The sequence below is a fragment of the Podarcis filfolensis genome (genome assembly GCF_964270895.1).
Source record: "Podarcis filfolensis genome assembly, chromosome: 5".
Lineage (NCBI taxonomy): Eukaryota > Metazoa > Chordata > Lepidosauria > Squamata > Lacertidae > Podarcis > Podarcis filfolensis.
Window position 1 is genome coordinate 60,360,362 of NC_139608.1, and position 27,377 is coordinate 60,387,738.

Here is a 27,377-nt window from a genome sequence, read left to right on the forward strand (position 1 = left end):
CGCACATTAAAACACTCTGCATTTTTAGTCCCCTCCCCACAGACCTGCAATGGTTTATATAACCATCTTATCATTTCTTTTATTTAATGGAGAGGTGCTTCCTTCTCTCTTTCTTTTTTTTGTATGTTAGTGAGTCTCCTGGTGTGCACTCTTTCCTATTCATTTAGCCACTGAGACCTAGGTACATCTTTCCCCTTCTAGGAGATGGGAAAGAGGTTGCTGTATGCTTCTGTGAAGCCAGACTGCCTTGGTAGTGCTAATTTCATTCTCTATTATCCTTCTCCAGTGTCTTAGTGCTGATGTAATACAAAAAGCTCCTTCCTTCCTTCCTTCCTTCCATCCATCCAGAACATTAGGGAACTGGATAAGAAGTGTTAGAATGCACTGCCTAATGTCTTCCCACTCCTCTTGTAGACCACTAAGGCCCATCAATTAGGGTTCTTGTTCATGAATGGAACCTACATATGAAGAGCTGTCTGTCCTCTTCTGACCTCCCCCCCGCCAAAGCATGGATGCTGGGAGTGAGGCCAATGGATACAGCAGACTCTCCAGGTCCACACAGCTACACCCATGTGAAGCTAATGCCCAAATAGATCCAGTCCCGTCACAATCAGGTTTCGTAAATGGTCCACAACATAAATGCTGATCTCACTAGTTATCTGTGATGTATCAAAGCAATGAAACAGTCAGCTCACCATTACATAGCCACAACAGAGCTACAATAAAAAAAAATTGCTTGCCAAAAATATTACCCTTTTCCTCTGTGTATTGCTCTGAATAGGAGCAACACTTGCTTGTTGGCTGTTTTTTGTGTGCAAAGCTAGGGATAATTTTATGTGTAAAGAACCCCAAATCTCTTGAAATACCACTTCATGGCAATAGTTTATTTTTAGAGGGGGGGGTTAGGTCAAGGGCAAGATACTAATTGCTTCTCAGTATTTCACATTAGAAATTTATTCTGCTGAGTTCCTGAATTAATTTCTATCAGTCAGACATGCAGAGTTAGATTTAATATATGACCCAGATCAACATAACCAGCATTGTATTGGTTATCTTATTGTATTTATTGTATTATTTCATTGTTGTTGTAGACCACTTTGGGCCCTACACACAGAAAAGTGGTTTATAAGTGCAATAAATAAAAAATAGCGTGTTCTTGATCAAAATATCACGTCCCGTTGTGGAGGAAGGCATCTGAGCCAAATCTTACGTAGACATGATTCAATCTATGAATAAAAGATGACGGAAAATAAATCATTGTGCAATTTGCTTTTGCTGAACAACAACAAAAACAGAAACCTGTATTTGTGTGGGGGTTTTTTCTTGTTTTTCAATTCTGTCAGCAGCAGTGTTATGAAAGCAAAATTACAAGAAGTAACAACTGTTAGTCATAGAGGTTTTGAGAAGAGTAAAGAAATCTACAGGAATAGTATGCCAAAGTGCTTTCAAAGCTCACTGGCGTTTGATGAAAAAGGAACTTGTTCAAAATACACATCACGTTTCTCTGTCTCTACTTCTCACACCCTTCATGTTGGCTGGCTAAATTTGTTTAAATGCCCACTTCCTGATTGTGACTTTGCTTGGATAGCCCTTTGCTTAGGATTGCCCCTAACATCCACGGGGCAAGTGTACGCTGGTCCTTTTCTCTTTCCCAGAGATATCCCAGGAAAGAATGGGCACAACCTTTGTCAGAGTGAAAGGTTCTATAACCCAGTCTTGCCCTGAAGAGACTGTGCTGACAAAACATGGCCATCTCTGATACATCTAACAGTTGCAATGCATGGTTTGTATGTTGATTTGTTCATTCGCAAGCAGGCTCAGCTGCAGTTTGGTATATTAACAGAACCCACTGGGGCATTTTCACTAGCTACTAAAGCAGCATTTTTATTTTTATTCTTAAAGCTGATTAGAAGGTGGACAGATTGAACCAATGGCTCTTCATCAAAAAGAAGAAGAAATCCGGAGTGATTTCTCACAATTGTTTGTCAGCTGATCTGTTTTTGTCCCACACAAGGTGACTGTAGCTAAAGATCATAAAATGGCCATGACAAATAACAGTGAGAGACTTTTCAGGCATATCCTCAACACCCATGTCACGTCACGATGCAGCAGGTCTTATATCACCACGAATGTTTGTTCAGGACAGTTTCCTGCTATTAATACTCAAGAAGAAGCCTTCCTTCTTCAACAGGCTTGTGAAGTGTGTTAACTGAGTTGTTTTGCTATATGGACAACGTATTTTTATTAGGTGAGATCTAGAGGGTCCCAACCCTTAGTTTAAGGTGCTCCTGAGCACACAATGTGGGGTATTCCAATTTCCCCCTTCCAGTCTCACACTATTTTCTGGAGGTCTCCTGACTCTCAAGAGTAGCCTTTCAGGGGGTCACAAGAGAGTTGAGCCGAAATAAGGAACCAGGAAACCCACATTGTGAAAGCAGAATTTAGCTTGCACTTCTTGGAGTCCAAACCACAGTCATCTTCTTCTCCTTCTCCTTCTCCTTCTTCTATATTTCATTGCTTAGAACCCACTGTGAGCCTATAGAGCTGGGCAGGAAGCGGCTTTTCTAAACTAACTAACTAACTAACTAACTAACTAACTAACTAACTAACCCTGTCCTCAGTTTGCATCCTAATTCTGTTTCTCTACCAGTGGAGTAAATTTGTGATCACCTTTCACAGACATGGAAAACAATTCTTTTTCTATGCCAACCCTACCACGGCTTGTCACAAATTGATTTGTTGGTGGAATGGAGCATAGCTTGCTTTGATGAATGGAATGTCACACCATAGATGCCTTGGGTTGTGGAGCCCTATGGAAAAAGAATGGCCTGGCGCATTTCTATTTTCCCAGTATAGTTGCCACTTCATATTTAAGGAAAATTTACAAGGGATGACATTTCTCCATGATTGACAGCCGTTCAGGAAAGATGTCACTGTGAGTGGCAGTGTCATGATATATGCAAAGATGATTGCAGTTTCTTTTAGAAGGTTCGGTACCGTTATAATTTCCATGTGGGTGTTAAAATACGTGTTTTATTTCTGTTTAACAATAAGAACAGAAATTTAGATGGCTGTTAAAAAAATAACAACTTGCTGTTAGGCCCACAGAAATATTTAGCTGCACTTTTTGTTGTTGTTCATACATTGAGAGCACAGTCCAAAATATGTTACTGTCCTACTAATGTGAGGAGGATAAACATATGGTCCTCCAGATATCATTAGACTACAACATGCATTGACTCCAGCCAACATGGCATGGCCAATTACCAAGGGTGATGGGAGTTGTAGTTTTCTTTCTGTGGCTGATATGGCCATCATGGCCAGAACGACTACATTGTAAAACCCCCTGTGATCCTCAGATGAAGGGTGATATAGATATTTAATATTAAAATAATAATAATCTGGTCCTGGGATCCTTCAGAAGGGCTGGTTTAAAAACTGAATAATCAACAAAAACAACAAAAACAATAATAGCAATAGTTGTGTGAAGGGGCAACATGACAGAAAGAGGCTGCAGCCACCTTCTGGCAACCTGTGGCTCTGTTCTCTGCCTCACCTCTGCAGTCCATGCAGCAGAGAAGAAATCTGAGGTGGGGAAGACTACACCCTAGACTTCCCCTGCTCCGCCGTGTGGATGGCAGAATGGGGGGAGCTGGAAGCACTGCCCCATAACCCCTTTCTGCCCACATTGCCATTTCACAGAACAGCATGTGAAAAGAGCTTTAGTTTCCAAAGTAATGTTTAGATATGCCCTAAACTGTCACTGACATTGCTGTGCTGCAGCATGTGTGTTTGTCTGTTTTTTAAATTATTTTCAATACTCTCAGTATAAAAAATTAATTTTTTATTTAGCCAACCAAAAGATTGACTCTGTTTTTCCCCCTTTTGTTTTCTGTATTTTAAATGTGTTTCTATTGCATTTTGTTTTGCTTTTCAGTGTAAGTGGTCCAGAAAAGGCTTCATACGAACTAGATGGTGTATTACTGACTGGTATGTAAAATGGAAGGTGTTTTTTTAAAAAAGCAATGCATTTTGTATAGAATCAGGAAAGTTTCATTTCCCACCAGGCGGCAGGCACCTAAGTCGTTGCACATTTTTAAAACATGATTTTGTATATGGGCCACAAATGCTTTAATAAACGTATGATAAAATCAATGGATCCCACTGTGCGGTGATAGATATTGGAATGAACATTTATAGGTTTACCATTTCATTTCCTGCTTTATAATTTCACATTGAACACTAATGTTTAATCCAAATTTAGATGTAATGGCAAACTACAGTTAGCAGAACCTGACCCTCACAAACCAGGTTCAGACCACTGTTTCGGATGCTAGTTTAATACTTGGTGGTGTTTGATATTTGTGAGAATGTAATATAATGGGCAAGATCTGTCACGCCAGTAGATATGACCAGATTCCCCTTTGTCCCCAACTCCAGTGGGGTGGGGGGTGGGGGCTCCAGAAGAGGCTGGAGGAAGGTTAAGTCCCATTGCCACAACTGGAAATCAGTTGCACAAGTGAGATGCCACAATTTGATCTCGCCCTAGATATTTACGAGTTTTAAATGCACATACAAATGGAAACGCTGGTGGAGTTCTGCATATAGATCAGGTATATAATGGCAGACTCATTTCAATTGATTTCATTGCTTGTGTTTCAAAATAGAGCTCGTGATCTGCAGTCACTCAAGATCGTAGTGCAGTAAAATCAAATGCTTTCCCTCTTGCCTATGTCCTTACTTTTATTCTGAGTAAGTCTTCTCCTCCTTTTGTCACAGTGCCTTTGACTTGGTAAACATCCATCTTTTCCACGATGCTTCCAATTTAGTTGCTTGGGAAACAAGTCCGTCGGTTTACTCAGGAATAAGGCATAAGGCCCTCAGTTATGTACTTGACAGGTAGGTTGTCAACACTCTTTTTTAGCTTCTTTTATTGCCCTGCATTTTGCATTGTGTTCCAAATACGAAGTAATTATCGTTGCTGTGGCTTTGTCTTGAAATGTGGCCAACCTCCAGGGGATTAGAAAAACAAGCAATGAATAAGCACCAGAGGATTTATTTATTTTTAATTGCAAACTGTGGAAATGCCAAATATCTAGGGTTGTTACTGAGTTTTACTCAAGAGTAGACCCATTGAAAGCAGTGGACCTAAGTTAGCCATGTTTATTAATTCCAGTGGGTCTACTCACTGAGTAGGTTGTCCTAAGGAGGGCAATAGTATTCCTGAGTAGGACTGCCATTGGCTAGAACCTCCAGTCCCAGGAGCAGCTCATCTGAAGGGGCAGAGCCACAGCAATAGCTTTCTGGCAGCAGCATCGCTACTGCTGGGAGGCTTTTGATGCAGCTTTGCCCTACCAGGGCAGATGTGCCGGTCCAGTCCTATGCATTAACAAACTTACCAGATACCGATTTCATTTTCTTTCCCCCCAAAAGCCAATGAACTGAGGAACATGTGAGTTACTCTGTTGCTGGAAAATTAGGTATAAAGAGAGCATTTGTACTGCTTCTGCAGCTGACCTACTGATATAGTTTCCTTGGAAATGCCATTAATTTGTAGGAAACACTCTAAAGTTGGTGGTTGTGGATTTTTGTCAGCATCCTGTGATTTCTTAAATATTTTCAATATATTTTAATCTGTTTTCCATACACCAAGCATCTTTCTGTATGGTCAAGTGTTGGTTGCCCAGAGAACTCAAGCTGAAGGGTAGTCTGCAAATATCATTACTAATAATAGATAAGAAACTGAGAATGGACTGCTAATTTGCTGAAGGCCACTTAGGGCATCTGTGGTTGATCTCTGGCTGCTAATTGTGTCACTTTTGTGTAACTCAAAGTGCAGTGTTAGTGCATATTTGGTTACAACTCAGCTTTGCACATTGGTTCATACTGTATGTGATCATCAACCTAGGAAAATGCAAGAATTTTTAGAATAGTCTTAGAAACCATGATTGCTTTTCCCCTCCCAAAGCTAAGAAACCTTCTATAAAGCTTAGTATAAAATGTAAACTAAATGTTTAGCACTGACCAGTTCTTCCTGCCTTTTCACATCTGCAAGGTGGAGGACATTGCTAGCTAGAACAAACGTGGATGTGTGTGTGTGTGTGTGTGAGAGAGAGAGAGAGAGAGAGAGAGAGAGAATTTGGCATGGGGCTTGGATAGCTTACACGAGTTGTCTGGTAGAAGACTGATGTACTGCCTTGGCTGGCATGCCCCAACCTCTGTGGTTAAGGAGTCTACAAACGGTTCTTCCCCTCACTCAATCCCAGAACTAGAAATTCAATGAGTGTAGTTGTCATTTTTAATTCTAATATGGGGTGGTCTGGCTTCAATCTTTTCACGCGTGCGTACTAAATTAACAAAGCAAGAATACTTGGGTTTTCGCACCAGTTCAGGCATAGCCAGATCTGTGTTAAGTGATCCTGTGAGTGCAACTCTTCCTTAAGAATTTAAGAAGTGCTTTGCGGGAGGAGATTTACATCCACCTGGTCCAGCATTCTTTGCAAAGATCCTAGCAACCAGCAAGCACTAGGTGGTCCACCGGAAATTGGCCTGTAGCCCACATCTGGACCACGATTGGCCGTCTGTCCACCCTCCCCCCCTCATAATGTATGTTTATATTATTAAGCTATTGCCCTGACTAGCTAGGCTTCCTTCAGGCTAATATTATTTGAGGTGAAATAATGATTCATACATTTTTTTCCCATCTGGTATTTATTCCTCCATCTCTTTTTGTGGTCTAAAGGACCTGACAGAGCTGTAAAGCGCTTTTGCGTTGTTGTTTTTAACTTGCACTGTGTGTTTCCTTTTAGCTCTTTTGGAGACATTTAGACCCCCCCCCCTCCACAAATGCCTCGGCAAGCAAGAGTGAGGGCTAAACAGTGTTAACTGCGGGTCAAGGGTGTCATGGCGGTAGATCATTAGAATGTGACAGTGCCAAAACCAGACCCAGCTCTCCTGCCTTTTCAGGAAAAGAAGAAGAAGAAGAAGAAAACCCTCCATTTTTTTTAGGTGGCACTACCACTGTGGGGGCTTACATTCACATAGATTGCTCATTTTGAGAAAGCAGCCAGCCGCAGATCCGGACCTCCGTAGTGAAATGATGGGCTGCCCGGCACAAAAGGGGAGTTCTGTAAGAGCAGTGAATAATGGGAAACCCCTTTCATCAGCACTGCTAACCTTTTGGCAGCCACCAGCAAACTCTATTCTGATCTGCTGATTGGGGAGGACAATACACTGAAGCTCACTTTGAATGAATGCTACCACCAACAGTGCCCCCATTCAGAAGGTTTTGGGAACCATCTTGGACCATTGTCTGCCATCACTCCTTCAGACAGTAGGAAAGGGGAAAGTGAGAGTATCTATAGGAAAGAAACTACTTCTTTTCTTGGCTTTTAATCTCCCTTTAAAGCTTCATAGATCTACATTTCCAGCTGAGCTACAGGAGCAATGGCGGTGCCAGATAAACACAGAAGAGAGAAGGTTTCAAGGCAGGCCTTTAAATCCCCTTATCTGCATGCCCTAATAATGCAGATTTAGTGCTGTTAAAACCAGAGGCTGATAAGTCTTTTCCTCTAAAGCCTTTAAACTGCTAAAGAGCATTTAACAGCCACTGCAGTTCAAGCTTTCGGGAACAATGCTGAGAAGGAAAAGAGTTTAATGAGCTAAACCCCTCACTGAATGAAACTGAAACATCTTTTCACAGTTGATTTAAGTCGCTGTGGGAGTAAGTGAAGCAGTCCTGTCTGCTGGGCGCATCTTGGCCAGTGTGAACAGCCAGTTAAATAGCAGCAATTTATGCAAGACTCAAGTGACCATCATAGGCTGCATTCCCGTCTTAATTATTTGCAAAAAGGAAACAAATGCAAATGAACTTTTAAGGGGGGAGGGGAATAGGGTGGATAGAAAGAGTTGAACCTACCAAAAAGAAGAAGAAAAAGGCACATGTTGTATAAAGTAGTTATAATGTAGTTTAACATTTGGGAGTTTAAAACTGCTGAAAATCATGACCACAGAGAAAAAGATGGTACATTGATAAATAGAATCAAATTTTCCAAAAGGAAAACAGAGCAGGTGAATAGTGCACTTTTAATTATTTTTTAAAGCTGCTGTAGAATGGTTTTGTTAGCTGTTCAGTGCTAAATGTGGACACATAGCATTTTTTATATATAAATATATATATATTTAGCTTTACCATTGGAAAGCAATTTCAAAGCTTTATGGTAAGAACGGCACCAAACCTCAGAAACTTCTCATGGAAACGCTTTCCGTCGCGCTCTGTTCTTACGTTTTTCTGACCTAACAAAAAAACAATTACTCGTTAAATTTTTGAAAGACGCTTTGGAAACAGAATTTGCTCTTCACTAAGTTGCATAGCTACTATTTACGATTCTTAGCATTTCCCCCTGAATCATAGAGAGCTTTTGCTATTTTGAATCAGATCTGTATTCTAGCGGAGAGAGAAGGAACTCAACCAAGACACTTTTCACCCAAGCAAGAACTGAAGGATTTGGGTACATTCAGCAAAAATTATAGTTGCAACCAGGATGCTGAGACACCAGCCAGAGACTGAAACATCCTGAAGTTACTTAGAGTGGGGGGGAGGAATGGTGTCTCCCCCCCCCCCCCCCCCCGCTTTCGAACATGACAGTGCCCTTCTGTTTTAAAGAAAAAACGTAGCTTGGTCTAGTTGAACAGAAACTTTTTTTTAAATTTTTTTTATTTTACATTACAACTGTGAAATCTTGGCATAAAGCCCTGCTTTGTGACCTTCATTATTTTCTCACAAATATAGTCCATTGTAACATTGCTGAAGTTAATTTGATCAACATTGGGACATTTAACTTTTATGTCCAGTCAAAGGAGCTGTTTCATGCTCATTTTGAGTATTCAAAAGAAATGATTGCCAGAAAAATAATGTTACTATTAACAATTCAAAGCAATTAGTTTCCCAGGGTGAGGAGATGTGAGGCATAGGCTCCACACAGCAATTCTTTGTCATTTTATGGATGCTCATCAGTCAACTGTCACATCTTCTCAAAGGCCCCTCCGATCTAAATGTTTCTCTTTGGGCTTTTCCCAGAACTTGCAGCTGAATGAGAGGAAGAAAAGCCACTTCGTTTCTAGGCAGAGGCAAACCTTGTGTTAAAGATCTGGGTCATTTGAGCAATTGGAGGGCCTGGAGTGTTTGTAAATACTCCTTTATTCTTTTTATTTATATTGCTGTTGTTGTTGTTATTATTATTATTATTATTTAAAGCAGGGAAATTGTAATGTCAGCAGTCTCTCTTGGCAGATATTTAAATAAGTAGCCAGATATATTTTAGCTTCTAGCCAAAGACACCAACAGTGCATGTTTACTCAGGTGCAAGTCCCACAGTGTTCAGTGGGACTTGCTACTTAGCAAATGTGGTTGCTTCCTGGATCTACAGATATCACTACAATTTTAAAGAGTTTTCCCCCCAGTACATCAAACAGGATGACAACTTTTAATCAAACTCATTGGGCCATCTCAACTTTTATCTTATTTGCTTTCCTTCTCCTTTATTTTTATAAGGGTCTAAAATAGGTATATTTGTACCTTATCCCTCAAATAAGGGATTGCTGCCTAGATATCTTCTTACATTCTGTTTTGTCATCAATGCCTGATGTTTGTCTTCTCTCTCTCTCCCTGTTTTCTGTCTTTTCCTAGTTCATCTTTAAAGGTGCCTGACACCACTGGGCAGAAAGTCATGAATGTTTGTTACTCAGATAGCACAGACAAACAACACACAATCCACACACTGGTTTTGTACACTCTGCAAATAGTGCAGTGCATAGAGAAATGCAATCCTAGGCCACGGTTTGAAGAATCATGTGGTTAGTTCCCTGTACCCAGCATAGCCAGTTTGTAATGTTGCGGGGGGGGGGGGGGGGAGAGAAATAGCACTGGCCATTAGTAGCTGCAACTCCCTGGGCATTCATTCTTCTTGTATTTAGGTTAGAAACGGGGGGGGGGGGGAGAAAGGGTGCGGTGGGTGTGGGTGTGGGTTGCCCTGGGTGTTACCACTGAGGGGGTGACAAAATGCTGGGCAGCACTCACTGCGGGGCCTGCAGCACACCTGATCCACACGTCTCTCCTGGGAGAGACGCGGTGTCTTGGGCGCGCACAGGCTCCACGCTGCCCAAACCATCCGTCAGCTGCCTCCCCCCCACCCCCAGTTGTAAGGTGACCGAGTGGGAGGAGGCAGGCAGACTCCAGAGGCCCCCACTGGTTAGAAAGCAAGGATAGTTGTTGCAGATTACAATCTCCATGTAAGAAAATGTGAAGCACCAGACAGTTAATCGAGGGTGTGATTATCATCCTATTGCTGAACTTCTTTGATTTCTTCTTCTTGAACTTGGCATGAGGTATATAACACTGAGATAAATACACTACAATTATGCTTCATGGAGTTTTGAATAGTAACTAACTGACCAAAAAACCCCACCCCATAGTTTTACCCTGCTTATCTAGTTACTCCCACCAGAGCTGTTAGTTTGGTTCCACAGGACAGTCTTAGCACAAAGATTTAGACTTATGAGTCATAGGATCATTCTTATGAATGAACCGCTTCCCTACAAATCTGTGAACTGCACATGTTGGTTCCATGCTAATATGTGGATCGGGGCATAATTATCTTCAGATTCCACACGAATACAATACCAAAATATGTATTTTAGGATAAGTTTAGAAGTACAAACATTGATGTAAAATTTGTATTGAATTACAAATCTTTGTACGGTTTCTTTAAATAAAAAAATCGCAGATGAATGCAAAAATGGGACAGAGTGGACATATTATCCGTCCTAACTAAAAGCATTCTTTCTCGAAGGAAAACAGTTCTCACAGCAGCCTTGCCCATTTCAATAGGAGTAGAGCTGTGTTTTATTGTAGCAGAATTGACAAGTGCTTATATCATTATACATATCTAACATTGCATTAGGTGAATGTCAGTGTCAGATAAGATCATGGTTTTGTCAATAGAAGGGAAATATCGTTCCAACTAAAGTGAGCCAGTTTTCGAGCTCTAAAAATTGATTTTTATAGCTCTTCTTGTAATCCTTTCCCTGAATTACATATATATTATTGATGTGGTCTTTCTTGCCATCTTAATATCTGCTGACATGGTAATTAATTTAAAAAATATAGCTTTTTTGTTGTTGTTCCTGTGGCACTATATTGAAATTAAAAGTGAACTCGCATATTAGTTAAACGGTGCTGGCAAATGCCCTGAGTATTAAGATGATTACCTAAGCCTCTTGACAACACCTTTCATCTTGTTGTTTGCTATTTGACCTTTTGAAATGTTTTTTTGTATTATTAATAGGTTTTGGTTATTATATTTTTTTTTCTAAAAAAGCAAGAGGTTCAAGAATATGATAAAGTTGAGCTTTTTAATGTCAGTGTTACAACATTTCAGACGTGTCAGTGAAAGCACTTTCATTAGACCTTTTTCATTTGCTCTTAGATTGTCATCAATTATGTTTCCCCTTTAAGGAAGGGTTGTTTCTAGACAGTCCTTTCTAGATGTGTTCTGCAAGCCATGCTCAGAAGTACAGGGCAAGGTTCTTCTAAGAAATTCCAAGAACTATAGAACACGAGAAGAGCCCTGGTAGGACAGGCCAAAAACTTACCTAATCCAGAACCCTGTTTTTTCTCACAGTGACAAACCAGATTTTTACTGCTGTTACCAACAAGTGGTCTTCCAGGGTTAGGCACGCCATGGTGACTAGTAACCAATGAAAGTGTTACCCTCCATGAACTTGTCTGATACCCTTTTAAAGCCATGCCTGCTGTGCAAAGAAGTACTGTATTTTTTGCTCCATAGGACGCACCAGACGATAGGACGCACCTAGTTTTGGGGAGAGGAAAACAAGAAAAAAAATATTCTGAATCCCAGAAGCCAGAACAGCAAGAGGGATCTGGCTTCTGGGATAGCCTCTTGCTGTTCTGGCTTCTGGGATAGCCGCTGAAGCCTCTCCCAGGCAGAGGATGAAGGCACCCCGCCCTGCGGAGGCTTTGCACAGCTAAGCTAGAACAGCGAGAGGGAGTGCTGTGCAGCGCTCCCTCTCCCTGTACTGGCTTCTGGCTTAGCCGTGCAGCCTGCATTCACTCCATAAGACGCACACACATTTTCTCTTACTTTTTAGGAGGGAAAAAGTGCGTCTTATAGAGCGAAAAATACGGCACTTCCTTCCATCTACAGACGTGCCAATCTGCCCTACACTGAGACAGGCCATTGGTCCTTGTAGCTCGGTAATGTCTACTCTGTTCTGTAGAAGCTCTTCGGGGTTTCAAACACACACTCTTAGCACTAGACTAGGGCCGGTACCTGTGGTTTTTTACTTCCAGGCCCTTATTTATTCCTAATCATTACTAGAGTAGTGCTATGCCGAAACCTGTCCTCCAACCTTCTGTCACTGTGAAAAAGGCACCCATCTTTCTGCCAAGAGAGAGAGAGGGGTGACTTTTGATGGGTGAGAGTTGGGTTTACATTGTCATTGCAAGGTGGCTGAGGTGAATGTGGCCCATGTGTGGTTTTGTTTATTCCATTAAATGTTTCTCGTGCTCTGCAGCCTCCTCAGCTGCCTGCTTTCCTGATCCAAACTTACCTCATGATGTCTTCTTCAGAATCTTCAACAGGAAGCCATGGAGACTAGATACTGAGCTCCTGAGATTGGAGCCCTCAACCATTTTGGGTGGTAGGCTAGTTACATGTCCCATCAGCATAAGGAGTCTGCTTGTCAAACAGACGTTTTCACCCTCTTTTCACACTGTGTTCCCTCCTCAGATCTGCTCCAGAGGGTTGGGGAAACCCCCTAGAACGAAATTTAAGGGGGTGCACGGGCAGAGGAGAGAGGGATAACATTGCTTTGCACAAGAGAAATATTTGTGCTGATGGAATGTTTGTGTAGAACTACACAGGATACAACGCTTTGTAGCTGAGGGAAGTCCTTTTTTTACCTTAAAAATATGCACAGTGATTTCTTTAAAAGTAAAAAACAAAAAAGACAGTTGTCTGGCATATGGTAGGCACCCTCCGCATTTCCCCATGCTTACAGGAAAGCCCAGCAGAGGATTTCATTGGGTTTTTCAAGAAATACAAGCACCCAGAAAGGCTGCAGAGTAACTAGATAGATGGTTTGTAGACTGAAAGACAGGACACTCACAAGCATCATTTGATTACCATGAAAGTAAGGCAGTCCTGCATCCCACCCATGAGAATTTCACTTAAATGTTATCTCATTATTTTTGGATAATATTTCCTTATCGAGAACAGGTACTTTAGACCAGGCACATTACAGATCTATCAGTAAAACTATCAGTATGGAGCACTGTTTTGAAACTTTTGCCATTCCACATGCCTTCGCTTCGTCTTGGCAAAGGGGCCAAGGACTGAGCCAAACACTCCCCCTGGGGGAAGAGAGCTCCCTAGCTGTTCCATCACAACAGAATATGATAAAGTTGAGCTTGTGGTGGCCCTTGTGGTGGGCACTTAGAAGAGGGTTTCTCAAGAGTGTGAGTTCATGCATGGTGATAAATTCCTGTAAGCATTTAATCATCTTATTTGTCCTTATATTCAGCAATATAAGTCTAGTGTCTCTTAATCCAAACATTCTCTTTCCTTTGGAGCTGAAAAACGCTTCCTAACTATACTTTCTATAAAGAGCAAATAAAAAATCCAATATCCTCTATCCGATAACCTTTCTGTGACCTTCATTCTGGAACCACATTGAGATCCTTTTCTTGTCATTTCGAAAGGGGGGGGGATTTAGCATCCTTCATGTATGCAAACACTCCTATTGTCTCTACTTATCTCAACTGCTTTCTAAACCTTTCAGGGAGGATACATAATGTGAAAAGAATTGTTTGGGCTTGCATGTTGAGACCTACTGCAGCTTTATTCTTTTACTAGATTCAAATTGAAATAGACTCTGGCTTCAAAGTTTAGATTAACTTGAAAGTACGACAACAACAAAAATACCACCAAACACTAACACCAAAGTGATACAATTCATTGGTCGTGTTGTTTGGCCTCTTGTCAGAGCTACAGTATTTCTTGTCTTAAAAGCATTTATTTCATTATTATTATTATTTTAAAAAAAGTTAAATAATTGCCATGCTCTTCTAAAAAAAAAAAACTTTATAGATGTCATGGTACATTTTTATGTCAGCTGCCTTAGTAGATTTAATATGCAGTATGGGACTTTCAGAACATTACAAAGCTCCCTTTAAATATGTTTTGGAAAGAGTTTAAACTCTTCTCTGCGTCGCTGCTGAGTTCGCAATGGCTTTGCTTGTGTGCTTGAATTTCGTACTAAATATTTGTTCATTATTATTATTTCCCTGTGTGTCCTTTCAGAGTGTGTGTGTGTGTGTGTGTGTGTGTGTGTATTCCTCTTTCATTGTTAGCATCAAATTACCCTGCAACACTGTTTAATGTCACTGCCTTCATTGGTACACAAAGCACACCCATGGTGGGAATTGCCAGCTCTCGGAAAAGTAGACATATAAACATGAGAGTAGATAAAATATTAATCTTTAGCCTCCCAAGTTTTCCGTACAATTTCCATGTCTGTGCGAATTAAATAATGTTGACCTCCAAATTGTTTCTTCCCTAGATATGTGACAATGCTGCTTCTTTCTTTTTTTCTCCTTCCATTCATCCTGTTTGGCCTGAGGTTGGGATTTTTGTTTTGTTTTGTTTTGTTATTCATTAAAAAAAAAAAGAGTGAGAGAAGAACCCCCTTTTCATTGGTGTCAAGCTAGGATGAATCGGCCAGGGGAAGCATGTTTATAGACTGTGTGAAGAACTTTGTCTTTGTGTGGGAATGTTGGTGACACTGTTACTGCTTGCCTGAATGAACTGCGATGACGTGGGTAATAAGGTATCCTGCTGAGAGCCACAGCAGGCCCTTCTCAGACCTCCCACTTAATGCCATTCAGCTCCAGCCCAGTGTAGCTAATTTTTCCCATTCCCTCAATTCTTTTGGCCCCCTTACAAACAGAAAAGTCAACTTTTCACACCGAAGGCGAGATAAGTGCTTTAGGAAATAATCTTGTAAACAGAATGTTACCTTCTGACCTGCAGCTGATACCTTGACTCGGGACAAAACCCACTAGCCTATTGCATTAGACATGGCTATTAAAGGAATAATGCAGCTGATCCTCCTTACAAAGTGCGCTGAGAAATGGTTTAGCCAGATCACTGTGCCTCTTGTCACACTGAATCATGTTCAGCAGCTCCCCAACACACACACACAGAGCTGATACGCAACTGCTTCCTTCTTCCATCACCCCTCCCCAAAATCCTGTCCATCTCGGTTGCAGTATCTGAGGGAATAAGTGGCGAAAGCCAGCTGCATCTCTCCTTGTCTTATTATTCCCTTGGAACGCTGAAATGAACTTGGGGGCATAAAATACATATTGCAGAAGCCAGAAAAAATCCTAAGGACCTTAAACTACCTTGCTGCAAATTTTGAGTGGCATTTATGGAATAAAGTTTAATTACTTTAAAGATTACATTTCACCTTTTTTGCATATGAAGAAATAGGTAGGCATGCCTTTAATGTACTGAAAATTAGTCAGAAAAGTTGTACTAAATTAATACCGTAAGTCAGACCTCAGTCCTAAATGTATTCATTAGGGAGTAATGCACTGAGATTTACTTCTATGTAAACATGCATTGGATTGTGGTATAAGTAGATTCATAAACTGAATCTGTCAATTTAGTTTTCTATCAGTTTTTCAGTGTTAATTTCAGTTTACCACATTTTCTACACTGGCTTGTGATTTATGTTTTCAAAAGTCCTTCAGAAAAATCATTAGCATTTTAGCACACATTTCTCCTAATAGACACTTTTTTGCATACGTTTTGTCTGATACACAGATTTTTGAAATCATTCTCTCCCCCCCCCCATGTAATACTTTTTATGTTAGATGCATACTTTCCATATATGTGCATTTGTTGTACCCATATCTGATACTAAACTTCCATAAAAATCAAAGAAATGCAAATTTTGAAGGATAGCTGTGCTTTAATTCATGTATTGCTTCTGGAAGTGTGAATAAGAAGGCTTGCATTTTTATGAATTCAAATGTTTTCCCATCCCCCAGCTTGTCAGTACTGAAGGCAAAATAGTAAAATGCTGGCTGTCTAAAGTTGCTGCATCTTCTTTCTTACTTCTTCTTTTAAATAACCAGATTCCTCTGACATTAATAAATATAATAATAATAATAATAATAATAATAATAATAATAATAATAATAATTGCTTAGAAAGGTTGTTGTTGTTGTTAAGGAAAGCCCTAAAGTATCAATTATTAATGTGAAACTTTAATCACTTAAGACACCAGGAAAAATATTGGCCTCCCTTGGAACAATAGTAGCCATCTCTCTCCCCCCCCCCCCCGAAAAAACTCTACTCTACCTTCTTACCATCCATCCATCCATTCATTGTTGTTCTGCAGAATGTATTCAGACATGTACCAGCTCTAAACAGACAGAAACATACGCAAATCCTGATATGATTCTGCTCTGCCTTTCTTCTACAGCCTTGGTGAATTGTTTCCAGGTAACTTGACAAACCTTAAGGCATATCAGACTTGAGTGAATGTGCGACTGCGATAGTGGGTCTGAATAATATTTTTTTAAAAAGATAAGACTTTGAAAAGTAAGATTATGAATGCAACCCCAAAGCAGTGATTGATTACCCTGTGTATATTCTTCCCACTTGAACAAAGCAGTTCATCACAAGTGAGTCCTGAAAACTGGAATTCCATTGGAAACCAGACTCCGCTTTCATTAAGCGCCACAATGAGAGTGCTAAAATGTGGGCCACAGAGGTACAGTTTCAGTAGCCCACTCTGGTATGAAGCTTCTGGGTGGCCACTGTCTCCTTACCACAAGGTGTAGTGATGGCTACCAACTTAGACAGCTTTCAGTGAGGATTAGATCCATTCATGGAGGAGATGGCTGCCAATGTCTGGTGTGCATATCAAAGGACATACGCTTCTGAATGCCAGATGTTGGAGAGCATAAGTGGGAAGACTGTCCTTGCAGTTACGTCTTGCTCGCAGGCATCTAGTTGGCCACTGTGATTACAGGATGCTGGCCTAAATGATCTTTTGGTCTGGGCGCTCTTTGTATGTTCTTATGTTTCCCCTAATCCTCCTCAACGGGATGCTGAGATTAATTTGAGATAACGCCGACCTAATCACCTTGGAGGAAGCATGGGATTCCAGTCTAATGAATGTAGTGTTCAGTTTTAAGTAGAAATTATGCATATCTGTGTTTAAAGGGCTTATTGATTTGTTCCATTTAGAGTAATGATTTAGAAATTCTTCCATTTCTTTACCGGCAACATCAGCATAATCTCCTTTTCAATCACGCTTTATGATGTCTCATCCGTTGAGATAAATTTGAAAGGTTCCCTCCCCCCCTCTTCCCTGTGCCTTGAAAGTACTGTATTCATTATTATCCTTTTTCAGCGCTTACTTTAAAGCGGGAAAGCGAGTATCAAGGGATTGCAGGGCTGCACTTTTCCCCTTGCCCCCTATTGTTGCAGTACTTGCATTTTCACTTCTGCAGCGGGGAGACTGCTGTATTCATGGAGTTCCCTGAGTGATTTAGAACCCGGGAAGATCAGCATTCTACCTCACACAAGAAGACTCCATGAGCAAATGAAACTCCCCGTTGCAAAAGCGACCACGTGTTAGTTGCCTACACAAGCTTTTAGTGATACTGAAAGCGCAGCCCCTTGCTACTCATTTCCCCTCTTTACAGGTAATAACTGAAGAGGCCCTTGTCATGAAATGAACTCCATCAGTGCATTGTGACTCTGAAATTCCATTTATGTCCATGTTAGTATAAATAATGGAATAAACTGGTCAGCTGCCTACAACCTCTTAACATTTGCGTGCCCTCCACTTCAGCTTTCATTCAAATTTTTCTTTTTTAGAAAAGCAAGTTGTGGAGGGAAATTTGTGGATGGGGCATAGTATGGGAGACTGTCTCTCAGTTATGCTGAGCTCAGGCAGTACTTGTAATTTACTGAGGGTCAAAGTCAGGAATTCATATTGCAGTTTTATGGTTCATAAGTTAGTCAGTTTTGAGTATGGATTTTTATATTTGCTACAGCCGTTGCTGCAGATATTGAACTGAGTAAGAGTACTTAATGTGGCATGTGAATCATTGCTGAACAAGAAGGAAAGGCACCGTCACAGATCTAACAACAGCAAGCAAGTGAATCATAATTGTGATAGATGGTTGCTTTCCTTCCTGCCCCCACCCCCGCTGGAATATTTACCTATGGAAACACTTCACAAAGCATATGTTGGATATGACGGATACATTTAGAAACGTGGAATGTCAAGACTAAACTGCAGAATTACACTTTTTCTGGCCGTGGGCTGATTCAGACATAATGCCAAACCCTTGAGTTGGTTCTACATCAACAAGGCCAGAAGTACCCTCAGGCTCAACCACTTCTCCATTCTTCTTCCCCTCATGATCAACTGTTTCTGGCTTCCCTTCCTGCTTTAAAGCAAACCACTGTTTCTCATTTCACTCACTCAAACAAGCAAGCTGTGATTTGCATGTCACCTAATCAGCCAGGTTTATAAGCAACATAGTTTTTCCTCAATTCAAGAACAAAGGGAGGAAACTGAGGCAGTATGGAGAGAAGGAGGGGACGGAAGCATAGCAAGGTACTATGGACATGGGGGTCTTCAAGCTTGTTCACAAACCATGGTTTGGTGTGTTGCAGCTGAAACAGTCCAATGACATTTTCTAATAGTGATTTTTGACTATTCTTCCTGCATGTTCAGTTAAAATCTTAATAGTCATTGTTCCCTGGAGGGCATTAGGTCACTCAGTCTGATTGCTGATATCATAAGTAACTCAAATATAGTAGCATTACATATAAAGGATGTGTACACTTGTGAAGAAATCTATGACCTGGAGCATGAAAAGCAGATGGATAGTATATGGGTAAAAATTGTAGGAGAAAGGAACAACAGTGACCTTACTATGGGTGTCTGCTATAGACCACCAAGCCAGATGGAAGATGTGGATGATGCCTTACTAGATCAGATTACCAAACATTCAAAACAGAGAGAAATAATAACCCTGGGGGACTTCGACTTCCCTGGTATCTGTTGGGACTCAAACTCTGCCAAGAGTGTAATGTCTGACAAATTCCTCCATTGCCTCACTGACAATTTCATTTCCCAGAAGATGGAAGAACCAATAAGGGGATCATCTATCTTGGACCTGATCCACACCAATAGGGAGGAACTGATTGATGAAGTGGAAGTGCTTGGAAACTTGGGAGGAAGTGAGCATGTTCTCCTGGGTTTCAGGATACAGAGGCAAAGGAAGCTGCCTTATATTCAGCATGGGTTCAGCAGCATTATCTATTCTGCCTAGCAGTCAGACCAGCCCAAAGAGATGGAGCAGCAAATGGTGGCCTTATTCTAGTGGTGGGCTCCTTTAACTTGATCGGTTGTGGTAGCGTCATCGGATTGGGTTGTAAGTCTTGCAGATAAATTACAGTATTTTTGGTAATGCAATGCGGACATCAGATAAGAACTATGTGAAATAGAATCAGATCCTCCCACTGTGAAACATTAAATTAATGCTGGTGACATGACTTGGCTGCTTCCTTTTTTACACCATTGAAATTTATCACTCCATTGGGTGATTAATTGCAACCTTTTATAGGAAATTTTGATTCATGGCATGTTCAAAAGGAAATTGTAATGCAGGATTACAATGAAGCAACTTCTAAAGCTCTCCTGGTCAGTTGGGGAGGGGAACACCCTCCTGAATATATTTGATATTTGATGAGCTGTCGGGATTTATAGTTGTTAACTGCTAAAACCTAAAGGAGTACATGCTTTTCATATGCTGCTGCTTCAAACCCATTCATCTCTCTGAGATCACTCAAAGCAAGGCTGCAGATCGAGTTAATCTGGCAGCATATTCTGATGTCCCCCACCCACCCTCTAGAAAATTGCTTAACACAAATTATTTTACTAAGCAGTAGGTCAGTTCGATGTATTTATTTCATGCCTTCAGGATTTCCTGTTTTTTGCAACAGGTAGTTTTCCCGGGAGCAAAACTATTCCTATAGTCCATGTTTAACTTTGTCTTAAAGTATCAAAATTGTCATAGAAACAATATTCCCCATCACTCCAAAGCTATAGCATCATAATATTTTTCACCTCAAAAAATCTCATAAATCTCTTTTCAAATTTGCCTGCTTCAATCTGAGGTTCATTCCTAAGGAATATACTGGGGGGGGGGAGGTTAATACTAGTTATACTAGTAGTAATATTGCTACTATTACTAATAGTAGTAGCAGTAGTATAGCATGGATGGAACTCTGAACAGGAGCACTCGACACTGCAACATTTTGTGACAGCCTATACTTCCAAATTTGTTCACAATAATGGACTTCAATCAGCACCTGCAAGAAGCTGGTTTATTTATGATCAGCTGTTTGCCTTGCCTGATACAGTCGGTGCTTCTACAATGATACCTCTGGTTACGAATGCTTCTGGTTATGAACGCTTCAGGTTACAAGCTCCGCTAACCCGGAAGTAGCTGCTCCTGGTTGTGAACTTTGCCCCAGGATGCGAATGGAAATTGTGCGCCAGAGGCCCCATTAGCGAAAGCACGCCTCAGGATAAGAACAGTTTCAGCTTAAGAACAGACCTCCAGAACGAATTAAGTTCGTAACCAGAGGTACCACTGTATTTTTGATAGGAGGGCTGAGGCTAAGTGACGAGAGACACTGTCCACATCAGTGGCTAGACTTTACACTTTTTGTTGCCTAATCTAGCAACGAAAAAGGTAAACTCATCTGGTCGCATGCAGACACATCCAAACATGAGCACCTGCTCATCAATGTTTTATTTAAGTGGCAGAGAAGCCCCTCCAGGTTGGCTCCAGGCATCCTAGATCAAGGGTGTGCAAAAGCTAGATCTGGCTGTATTGGTAGATCACTGGCTGAATTTCAGTAGATCAACAAGGATTTCTGATTCTGGATTGTTTTAACAATATCAACAATGGAATGACATGCACTCCACCACCACCCTAAATTAAATAATGCTGAAATGAAGAAAGCTTGGTGTGGCCGGGAGTGGGTTTTTGGTTGGATCCCACTGAGTGAATCCCACAATCCTCAAGTCTTCCTCTCCCTGTCAGTCTACCTTAGTTCTTCTAAGGAACTTGTGCTCTTGCCCAGTGCCACCTTGAAGACCCTCTTCCCACCAGGGAAACTTGGCAGGGTTTCAGTGACAGAACCGTGAGCATGCACATGTAATCTCTTTGCAGTTACAATTCTGGGTATTGTTTTTAAAGTGAAGGTACTTTACAGATTCCTTTCTTTCACATACAGCTGCGCGTACTGCATTTAATTCTTTTCCCCCTCTGTTGTGCCTTTTCAGAATTATAGATCAGCGGTTTGAGAGAGTTTCATATTTTGTCTTTGGAGATTTCAACTTTCGACTGGATGCAAAGTCAGTGGTAGAGGTAGGACCTCCTTTTCTTCTTTACATCTGGACCCCACTGAAAATTCTTCAGTTTTTTAAAAAATTGCTTAAGAAAGTTAACTGGCTTTTAGGCTTGCAGAAAAATGCTCAGTAGACCAAGTTGGTCACAGCCATCAAAAATGTTCCATCTGGATTTCCTTAATTGCTGTTGCAACGCTACCAATCCACCCATGAAGTCCAGCATAGATGTTTTGGGTAGTGAATTTGCTGTCACTCAGCCAGGGCTCCGAAGACCACAGCATTCTGGCACAGCTCTGGAGACTGGAGATAACTATAATTGGGTCAGAACTGAACTGTGTGTAGTTTGATATCGATACATTAGTCAGCTAGTGAATTTGTGGCTGAGGTGGGATTTGAACTAAAGACCTTTCAGGTTCACAGTTCACATTTTCCTTAGTAATGACATTCCTGAATTTGCCGTTTCCCACACAGCTTTCCCCCAAATTTCATTCCACAGAAATTTCAGCTCAGATTTTCGGTTTAAAATGGGTGTATTTGTCTTAAAAAGAACAAACCTCTCATCCCTTCCTTTTTTCCCTCCCTGCGATAAATCATAGGCAGCTTGAGAATCGCACAACAAGTTTCTTATAATGGGAAATCCTCCTAATAACCTTCTCTAATCCTGATGTGGCTATTTTCATTTCCAGAGTGCTTTATGAACATTAATGAATGTTATGCTGCGACCATACATCTAAGGTTAGAGACAAAGAGTGCAACTTGTGCATGAATCAAACTTTTACACGTGTCAACGGTACCAAGCTATAGAAGAATAATTGCACACCCTTTGCAATGTCTTAATAAGAGAACCTGCATTGTCATCATGTAACTTAACTCTGTGATTAGTGTTAACTTTGTTTATAGAGAGTTCCAGAAGGAAGGGTCCTTAAAGTTTCCTGGGAATCCAAATGGGGAGGAGTCAATGAACTCACTTGCCTGCTTGCCAGGAACAAGTATCCCTTCCCAGTCTGGCAGGTGACTGTGCTTCTTGGAAAAGCCACTCCACCTTTCCTTTCCTCTCCCCCCCCCTTTATTTGTGGAAGAAAGGAGTGGTGGTATCACTTCTATATGCTGTTGGCATATGTTCACACAATCCAAATGGGAAGGGAGAGAAAGAAAGAAAGAAAGAAAGAAAGAAAGAAAGAAAGAAAGAAGGAAGGAAAGAAAGAGTCTGCCTGTAGGAAGCCAAGCCCAGTACTTTCCCCTGTAGCTAGGACTTTATCCATGAATGCATATAGTTAAATGCTGAGTTACTGTGCTGGGAAAAATACTAATAATTTACCTCCAACTACAAAATAAGAGGCATGAAACATGTGCACAGAGGGGGATTTTCCTATGATGACTTCTTTACCTGCAGAAGTCTTCCCTGGGATGGGGGAGGTGTGCTATGATGCCAGGATGTGCTTTTGCTCTCTCCACTTTTAAGCCCATGTGTGTTCCTTTTAGTGCATTAATAGGGCTGCCATGACGATTGTAACATGGCTAAACCAGATTTCATTGGGGCAAAGGTGGTGTCGAAGGACCTGATGGAGCCACTATATTATTCAGCCTACCTGTAGGCTTATTCATACGTTGCACTGAATACAGCTACAAGGCATCTCTACACATGTTCAGGTGTTAGTTGGTGTGAAAGAGTGTACACTGGTTGATTTATACAGCTGAACTGTTGTGTACAAAGATTGTTAAAGTAATGTGAGTGTCCCCGTATGTTACTGATTTGACACTGGAGCCAACTGACGAATGCTGCTTTGTCATAGTATCCAAGCTTTGAAGGTAACCTATAAATTAGCTCTTTCTTCTCTCGTGAATGTAAGTAGCTGTAAAAGACTTTCCCTCCTTCTGCACCTCTTTGTCCCACCCATTTGGAAATATTTCCTTGTGAAATGATTCTGCCAAATGTTTAGGTAATACAAGAAGATCCAAGCGCCAAATTTGATGCATTGAACTATTATATCTGCCTACCTAAACAGCAACACAAGGCAGTATATTCCAAAGACATTCTCAGCAGGGCTACTGAAAGAGAAGATATATGGGTTGTTTCAAAAATAGATTTTCTTATGCTCATACAGAGTAACATAAATCAGCTGGCACCTTATTGGCCATATTAAATTGTAATTAAGAAGCAATAAATCATCATTCAGGGTTTGAGGTGCAGGAGGGAAAAGACTTCTCCAAAGCATTAGACAGACCGTTTTTGCTATGAAATTCCACAATCCACGAGAGAGAGCCATAGGTGGTCAAGGAGAAATGCACTTATAGGTCACAAAATGTGCCTTGTCAAACTGAAAATGAATCAAAAATTATAAAATGTGTAACGGGATCTTTGTCATGATGGTCTAGATAGAGCCTTGCACAATCACTGAGGTATGTGCAGAGCACGCATACATGTGCACTGCAATATCTCCATGAAGACGGCAAATGAATGTGTCTGCAGATCTGCCTCTTTGAAATAAATACAGCAACACTTGTGGGTGAGTGTTCTGTACATGGGTCAAATGCGAATTGGGCATCCAAATCCATTCTAGAGGGCTGCAAAGACTAGAATGCATCCTTAGAAATTCACCAGGAGAACTAAGTGCATTCTTATGTGATATGAAGGTTGGGTATCCTCAGGCCTGGAAGACAAATGTGGCCCCCGGACCTCTCTCTCTGGCCCTTGGGACTCTTGTCTCTCTCCAGGCCACATCCCTTTGCAGCTTCCTTGACTGTTTTTGTCTGGCTGGAATGAGCCCTTGAACTCCAACCAGGCTCTTGCTTTACTTGGGGGGGGGGGAATAGAAAGGAGTGTGCAGATGTGTGTGAAAACTAACCTGTTGCGCAGAGTTAAACTTCACAATTGCTTCTCTCTCCACATTTTTTTCTGGCTCTGCTCACCACTGGCATGTGGCCCCTGGAAGCTCATTCAATAGGGAATGTGGCCCTTGGGGTGAAAAAGTTTCTCATTTCTGTGCTAAACAATTGGAAGAATACCTAGTCATCTAAATTATACTTGCTTTGTGTATTGTAACATCATTAAGCTTTTTAGCATTATATATATATTACTATCAAAAGATAGGAGATTTTAAGCAGTCAGGGAAAGGAAACATTCAACTGTTTGTCCTACCAAGTCATTTGTAGCTGCTGCATCTAATACTCAAGGCTAGAATTTTGCTAGAAGCCCACTCATGGGGTGCTAAGTATGTGATCGTACCTGCTTGCTCTTTGGAAGGTTAGCTTAAGGGGGTAGCTAGCCTATTCATTTGGAGGCTGTGGAGAGGAGACAGGTAGCAGCAGTAGGACTGCCGCTAGTTCACAGGTGGATCCCACCTTTATCCTTCCCTGTTGTTCTCACCTGAAGAACAACAGCCTGCTAAGGAGCCAGGAGGTTTGGCCAGCTAGCACCATTCACAGAGAGGAAGAGGAAGATCCATGGCGGTAGCTGTTCCTAGGGGGAACCCTACTTATTTGGAGGCTGCTGTGGGCTGTGGATCAACAGCAGAAAGCCAGATCCAGTGGAGCAGCCCCAAAGCTCATCCTAAGCAATGGTTTGTGGATGGGCTTGTTCCTAGATCTGAGATTAGAGTGAGGGGAGGGGGGACTTAACTTGGCTTCCACAAGGAGACTGTTAAAGCCCTTTTCAAATGTAGCATTTGATTAAAGAAATGTCTCCTGAACCAGCTGCAGTTCAGGTATTACAATCTTTCATCTGGGCTTTTTCCCATCTCACCTAACTCTCTGGGTTTCACTCCCACTTCTTGTGCACTGTAGGGAACTGCTACAACCCAAATACATAATATTGCATGGGGCAGGCATCTTTGTGGGGTGTCAAATACCTACCAAGATGCATCTCTGCACAACACAGAGAAAACCATCTTTATTTTAAACATCTGTAAGCTGCAGCGCAGCACTCAAAGCAACATACAAAGTTTTGTCAAGGGTCAAACAGCAGTTTAAAAATATATATCCACCTGTTGTTTTCTCACTGGTGATTCCTGGCAAGGACTTGATGTAGCTCTAATTGACATGGGAATAATTTCCCTGGCCGGGGGGGGGGGGGACACCCTTTGTAATGGAAACATCTGCCAGATTGTTAGCTCTAGTGGCCAGTGTGTTGCTGTAGCAATAAGCCACCAAAGTTTAACTTGGAGCTAAAAGCTTTCTGGTAAATCACCAGTCTTCCCTAACTACATTAACAGACTAAAAGAATAAACATCACTTCATTGCTTTGCTACCCTGCACACCTAATCAATGGCTGGATCCTCTAGCCCACTGTTAATTGGTATCTACTCTGTCACAGTTCAGATAATGTAGATGGAGGTTTTAGCTCATTATTCTTTTAATCGTAGCTGCTCCAGCTGTGTTTGCACTAGTGGGGGCATAGCAGCTTTCCTTGTTTGTACCAGTTCGTGGATTAAGGGCAGAACCCTTAAGTATGCACTGCTGTGACGCAACCTCCGTTTGCTTCTGCATCGTTTGAACACAAGTTGTACAGCAGCAGCAACATTTTTGGGCGGTGGCGGGGCAACACGACAGCTTCCCTAATTGGAATGGGTCTTTCAGAAGGCAGATACCCCAGGTCTCTTGTACGTTGCTTTTGCTACAGCCAGACAACTTCTCCACAAAACTTAAATGCTGATCCTATGAGATGCAGGCAACTCTCAACTTACACCAGGGTTACATTGCAGGGATCGCACCTAAAGCCAAATTCATGTGCAGTCAAAACATACTGAGTTCAATGGCTGGTAGGATTGCCAATGTCTTTTTTCCACCCAAGCAGCTTCGGCTCTGAATGCACACAAGTTAAATGTGCCTAAGTTTCAAGTTACCTGTATATCACTTCTTACTCCTCAATAGCCCTTTCATTTAAACTTCAGATGAAGATCTGAATCGAAATGCTGTCAGGTGGTGCTCAGTTGATAAGTGCTGTCTTAACAGTGGTTGTCCTAGTTCAGGAGCAGCCAGCACAGTTCCTTCCAGGTGTTTTAGACTACAGTTCCCATCGGTCCCAGCCAGTATAGCTAGTGGTTGAGAATAATACAGGAGTTGTAGTCCACAACATGTGGAGGGGAACCATATTGGCTACTGCAGTGCTTGTATTTTGGGGAATCCCTTGAATTCAACTAGAGAACTCCTAGCTCTGCAACGTCTCCCATTTGTTAAAGCCGAACTGCAGGTTCTGATTGGGAAGATCTGCATGTATCATTTATACTGCAGAAAGATTGTCAGCTGTTTCATAGGAAGCCAAATGAAAATAGATTCACCAACATTGAGCAAATTAAATGTGCAGCGTCTCTGTTTCAGCAGGCAAGGAGTTCTGTTCTGTCAATCACAGAGAGAAAGAGAAAGAGGACACAGCTTATCTCCACCCTCTTTCATGCCCGTTAATAGACCACACAAAGTTTTTTTTAAAAAAAATAAATATTTTGGCTGATTAGAGTTCTGCATTTTATTGCTTCTTGCTGCATTTCGTTAATCAGAACCCAGGGCCCAACCTGCAAACCTTTGCAGCTGTTTTCAAGATAGTTCCCTACAGTAAATTTGGCAGTGGAATTAGTCCCATAAATCATTCCTTTCCCCCTTAATTCACATGAATGTATGGAAGTGTCAGTGGAAGGGTCACAACCCCTGTCTGTAAATTTGTAAGGCTGCCTACACATTGGTGTCCAGGGCTGGCTGTCATTTTGTGCTTTTAACATGCAGAGGTGCCCTTTCCCCTGCGTTTTTTAGAGCAGCTGTCCTTGATTGATTTGCCTGGCATGAGGGTGGGGTTTGACCTATAGGGGGTTGGCCTTTCTTTCTATAGTGCTTCAGGCAATGAAGCAGGA

At 41.4% G+C, this 27,377-nt stretch overlaps 1 protein-coding gene across 9 annotated transcripts in view; it reads left to right on the forward strand.

Moving 5' to 3' along the window:
* INPP5A (inositol polyphosphate-5-phosphatase A) overlaps positions 1 to 27,377 on the forward strand; it is a 253,172-nt gene that overhangs the window by 142,096 nt on the left and 83,699 nt on the right. For all 9 annotated transcript variants that reach the window (XM_083617007.1, XM_083617006.1, XM_083617009.1 and 6 more), the window contains exons 7-9: positions 3,938 to 3,990; positions 4,780 to 4,899; positions 21,472 to 21,556. In XM_083617007.1, the coding sequence (XP_083473133.1) occupies positions 3,938 to 3,990; positions 4,780 to 4,899; positions 21,472 to 21,556 (258 nt within the window). The remainder of the gene's footprint in view (positions 1 to 3,937; positions 3,991 to 4,779; positions 4,900 to 21,471; positions 21,557 to 27,377) is intronic.